Raw genomic sequence first — 5,935 nt, forward strand, 5'->3', positions numbered from 1 at the left:
ACTTGAGTTAAAACAGAGCACATCCTATAGGCATGTTCTCTATTTTGCGTGAAAGTAAAGCATGCAGAACTTGAATTAAAACAGAACAGATCCTATATGCATGTTCTCTACCCTTCTAATAGCTAAAATATGCATAATTACCCCATCCATTTTCACTAGCCAACCCCAATATTTGTTTTAAATTATTACAGATCAAATACTGAATTCATCAGAAAAGTGTAAAATGAGAAGTTACAACCATAGGAAGCCTGATTCTGACTTCCTCTCTGAGTTATGGAATAAACCACCTCAAATGCCACTTGTTTCAAAGCCTTTCTCATACCTGAGTGTGTCAAAGTTTCCTAATAGTCTCAAGGGACCCCGGGCAGTGCTTACACTCAGGTTTGCATAACCAGATAGAGATGAGTGCAGTGTGAAAGGGCCAGCCCTTATATGTCCAAGTTTAGAGGAAGCTCAAGGGTCCCAAGGCAAGGCTCACACAAGAGGGGCAGAACCTAGGTTCTAAGAATATAGTGGAAGTGTAGAAATAGAGATTTATTTAAAACTGGTTTGAGAATAGTAAGTGGTAAGGGTGATTTGAAAACAGTATAAATAAAACTCAAACTACATAGAATCAACAGTTATACAAAATGGTCAGGGGTTTTGGGATTATATTGCATGAATCATATGACCCCAGAAAGGATTAGGTTTGGTCATGTACAACAATAGATAATGCTAGCATGCCCACAAACCAGCCAGAGAACACAAACACATAGGGAGATATGGGGTTTTAGGATTCATAATTCAGCAAATCACATAACAAGTGACTGACAGAGTACATACATAAGGGAAAATATTTATTTATAAGGGGAGGAAGCAGATTACAATATACTTAGTAATGTAACTTGATTGCATAAACATAAGCAGAAGCAGGCAAGAGTGAAGGAAACTGAAACAACTAAAGAAACATTTTGTTGTTGATGCTTGAAGATTAACTAGGACATACCAGTAGAGAAGCAAAGTGTAGAAAGAAAGGAATAAGCAAGATTCCACAGTCTAGCTTTGGCTTTCAGCCGGCTAGACAAAGCAGTAGCACAAGTAGTAGTAGAGAAAAGAGAGAAAGTTTTGAGTGAGTGTGTGTGTTCTTGAACTTAATTGTTCGTGTGTTTGAAAGAAAAAGGTTGCAGGGTATTCATAGCTTCTGAAAACGAGTGAAAAGTAAGGTAATAAGTAATGTCTTAACACAAACATGGAAACAATCACAAGTCAGAATCAATTAACACAAGTGATTCCCTTTAATTAAGGAATCACTGCTTAACGGATACTAATAGTGATTAATTAAAGAGAGAAATCAGCTTGATACAGATTGATTATTGCCATATAAGGGGCAGTAAAAGCATGAAGTAAACAATCAAGTCTAAGTACAAAATATGCTTATTTTGGGAAAATATTCAGCAAGGTAAAACATCACAGTAAATAGAAAGGAATCAATTAATTTTAAACAGGCGAGTGAAATTAGGGTTCATAAAAGAAAAGCTTTTGTAATCAGTCACAAGATCAAGATCAAACAAGGAAGAAACTTCAGTATTTAATTAGAGTAAACAAAAGCATCAGACATGCGAGACCAAACACATTAGCAAAAGAGATAACACAAACATACAGTAGTGGTAGAAATAAGCTAGGATTCAGTAGAAAGTAAAATATTTGAAGCACAATAGTCAAGTAGTCACATAGAATCAACAGTGAAGAAGATCATAGTAATAGGTAAAGAGAGTCAGAAAAATGTAAAGTTGTCACAGTAGTAATAGGTGAGAAAAACCCCTTTTAAGGAATTAGGGCTTCGACAGTAGTCGAGTTTGAGAGATGAAAAGAACTCAAATCAGATAAGTCAAACAAGGAGAAGAGAGTCAGAAACAAAGAACTTAAAATAAGCATACGTTTAGGCAAACAATTTCAGAACTCGGATAGGACAAAGAGGGAGCTAGGGTTTTCAGCATGCTGAAATAGATAGAAGAACAACATGAGCAAGTCGTTTTAAACATAGAAAAATCACAAACAACATTAAAATCAGAGAAGAGATCTTTTGAAAAACTTAAAGGAAAACCTTAATCGTCGGAAAATGAAGAGTCGTTTTGAAAAAAAAAAAGTTGAAGACCTTCGAGAAAAAACTTAAGAAATTCATAGCAAGCACAGATCTATGGTAGATCTAAAAAAATGAAAGATCTTAAAGATTAGGGTTTCGGAAAACCCAGAAAAGGTGAGAAAGACCTTGAAAGACACCGATCTAACCAGGAAAGTCAAGGATCTGCCTTGAAAGGCCATGAATGGCCGGAGAAAGGTCATGGATGGCCGGAGAAAGGCCATGAATAGAAGTCGAGCAAGGACTGGACCAGATCCCTTCGAGGTCTGGATATGAAACCACAGAAACAAACACCCAGGAGTCATAGGAGACTGATATACATCTCCAATGGCCACGAGAGGCCATGGATTAGGCAGGGGTTGAGATAGATTAAGATGAAATTATATTGTGGAGGCTAGGGTTCCTGAGGGGTTTCAGAGAGAGTTGATAGAAGAGGGATTCAAGGGCGGCGTTTGGTGAAGAATGAGGTAGGTTTAGGGGTCCTTTGGGTTGGATTCAAAAGGGTAGGTAGAGGAATTCGGGTTGGGTCGTTTAATTGGGTTAGGGGACCGATTTAAATGAAATTGGGCCGGGGAAATTGGGTTTAATTTGGGGTCGAATTTAGGCTAAAATTGAAATGTAATTAGGCTATTATTTAAATAGCCAATTTTCCCCTTTTAAAATTATAAAAAATAGTAAATTAATTTTTGGAAATAAATTGAAAGCACTAAAATGATTTATAATATATAGTTAACAATTTAAAAATACGGTACTTAATTTTATTTATATAAAATATAATTGAATCTTAAAAGAGCTAATAGTGCAATTATACGCAATTTAGCTTAAAAATACTAAATAATTTTGTAAAAATATGAAAAAATTAAATTAGCTATATTTTAACATAAATATAAAAGTCCAACAAATGAATTACCAGAATAATAATTTTGGAAATAATTTTTGGGTTTTTTATGGATAAAAAGAGGGAAATAAATTGATTTGAAAACCTTTAAAATTATGAAAAAATAATAAAACACTTGGATATGCTTACATATGCATATATATGCTATTTTGAAGGTATTTTGCATATTGAAAATATGTAGGGAAAAATTGGATATCAACAGTTGCCCCTCTTTACCTGGGAAGGATGAAAGAGTTGTCGGGTAAAGATGTGATGACCAATTTTGACCGAGCGAAACGGTTCGAAGAGGTTTGGGCCGCACCCTGGCTTCTGTAGTTCAGGATCCCTCGGCGGAGTATGCCAATGAAGACTTTTCAAGAACGGACGCAATATCTAGGGCCGGGTGAGTGAAAGGTTTACAGGAATGGTTAAGGTTTGATATGGATGCGGGAACTGGAGCGGGGCCGATCCTACCGGGATGGCCGTTTCTCGCCAATTTACCTGCAATTAGAAACAATACAAGCGTATATTGCTCATAAATCTAAACGTAATGCAAATTCTCGTCGGACCATGAATGTTGTCTTCGGACGGTTAGGATGACGTCCTTAAACCATGACGTCCTAGGCCATGAAGCGTATGATAAAGGATTCGCAGGCCATGAAATGATGCTCTTGGGCTATGAGGATAGTGCCTCCGAACCTTGGTGCCTTTGAATAATGATATGCAAAAGATTGAAAAGGATTCTCAGGCCATGACATGGTGTTCTCGGGCTATGACGATGGTGCCTCCGAACGATTGTGCCTCCGAACGATGGTGCCTTTGGATAATTTGGCGATCTTTCAGCCCATGAGATGCAGTATGAGGCGATCTTTCAGTCTATGAGATGCAATAGCATGATGTGGACAAGACAGAGCTTAGTCTTGCGAATTGAGGGGCAGAGCTTAGCCCGTAAGAGAAATGAAATAAACGATGCTTGAAATAGTGCTTAGCTACGAAGAAAATTGGAGGCAGAGCTTAGCCTCGGAAGGCAGAATGATAACCTTATGCAAATATGCAAATGTGGAGAGAGGTAGAGCTTAACCTCGGAAGGCAGAATGGCAGCCTTATGCAAGAATGCAAATAGAGACAGCGTTTAGTCTCGGAAGGTAGAATAGTAGCCTTATGCAAGTTGGAAGGCAGAATAGTAGCCTTATGTAATGCAAATGCAGATGGAGGTAGAGCTTAACCCCAGAAGGCAGAATGGTAGCCTTATGCAAGAATGCAGATGGAGACAGCGTTTAGTCTCGGAAGGCACAATTGTAGCCTTATGCAAGTTGGAAGGCAGAATAGTAGCCTTATGCAATGCAAATGCAGATAGAGGTAGAGCTTAACCTCAGAAGGCGGAATGGTAGCCTTATGCATGAATGCAGATGGAGACAATGTTTAGTCTCGGAAGGCAGAATGGTAGCCTTATGCAAGTTGGAAGGCAGAATAGTAGCCTTATGCAATGCAAATGCAGATGGAGGTAGAGCTTAACCTCGGAAGGCGGAATGGTAGCCTTATGCAGGAATGCAGATGGAGACAACGTTTAGTCTCGGAAGGCAGAATGGTAGCCTTATGCAAGTTGGAAGGCAGAATAGTAGCCTTATGCAATGCAAAAGCAGATAGAGGTAGAACTTAACCTCGGAAGGCAGAATGGTAGCCTTATGCAGGAATGCAGATGGAGACATCGTTTAGTCTCGGAAGGCAGAATAGTAGCCTTATGCAAGAAATAAAATGACAAATGGTAGTAGAGCTTTCTTAGCTGATAGCAGATTGCGGTGTTGCTATAGACATGGTATCTATGTATTAAAAGCTGATTTTGGTCCTATAGGCATGGTATCTAATTGAACATGCAGTGAAGTAGGCATAAACCTGTGCTCGTTAGAAGCGGCAGGCTCGATTGGTCCAATAACATCCATTCCCCAAGCGACAAAAGGTCATGGTGAGCTTGTTGCATTAAGCTCATTTGTAGGTACCTTTATCATGTTTGCATGTATCTGACAATGGTGGAATTTCCATACATACTGGATGCAGTTCGTCTCCATATTCATCCAAAAGTAACCAGCTCGGAGTACCTTCTTTGCTAAGACAAAACCATTCATATGTGGATCGCAGGTCTCGACATGAATTTCCTCCAGTAGCCTGGATGCTTCCTTTGCGTCGACACATCTTAATAGTCCCAAATCAGGAGTCCTTCTATACAGGATTCCTCCGTTGTGAAAAAAATTGTTGGAATATCTCCAAAGTGTGCGTTTCTGAGTAGGATTTGCAATCTCTGGGTACTCTCCTTTTGCCAAATATTCCTTGATATCATGAAACCAAGGCTTTCCGTCTGCTTCTTCTTCAACATGGGCATAATAAGCTGGCTGATCATGGATCTTTATTGGAATAGGATTAATGAAAATTTTGTTTGGATGTTGTATCATAGATGACAAAGTAGCCAATGCATCGGCGAACACATTCTGGATTCTGGGAACATGTTGGAACTCCGACTTCGTGAACCTTTTCCTCAGTTCCTGTTCATGATGCAGATACAGGAGTATCTTGGAGTTCTTGGTTGCCCATTCTTCTCGCACCTGATGTATAAGTAGGTCTGAATCTCCAATCACTAGTAACTCTTGAATGTTCATGTTAATGGCCATTTTGAGCCCTAGGATTCAAGCTTCATACTTGGCCATATTGTTGGTGCACGAGAATCTGAGTTTGGCAGACACCAGATAATGCTGACCGGTTTCTGATACTAGGACTGCTCCTATGCCAACACCTTTGAAATTTGCTGCTCCATCGAAAAACATTCTCCAATAGTCATAGGATTTTGCAATGTCCTCTCCTATGAATGATACCTCTTCATCAGGAAAATATGTTTTCAGGGGTTCATATTATCCATCCACGGGATTTTCAGCAAGGTGATCTGCTAG

General features: G+C 39.0%; 1 protein-coding gene across 1 annotated transcript; it reads right to left on the reverse strand.

Moving 5' to 3' along the window:
* Positions 1 to 4,954: 4,954 nt before the first annotated feature.
* LOC138891308 (uncharacterized) lies at positions 4,955 to 5,659 on the reverse strand. Its single transcript, XM_070174667.1, has one exon. The coding sequence runs from the start codon at positions 5,657 to 5,659 to the stop codon at positions 4,955 to 4,957; it is 705 nt and encodes a 234-aa protein (XP_070030768.1).
* Between the last annotated feature and the right edge of the window lie 276 nt (positions 5,660 to 5,935).

The sequence above is a fragment of the Nicotiana sylvestris genome, chromosome 5 (assembly GCF_000393655.2).
Source record: "Nicotiana sylvestris chromosome 5, ASM39365v2, whole genome shotgun sequence".
In the NCBI taxonomy this organism is placed as follows: domain Eukaryota; kingdom Viridiplantae; phylum Streptophyta; class Magnoliopsida; order Solanales; family Solanaceae; genus Nicotiana; species Nicotiana sylvestris.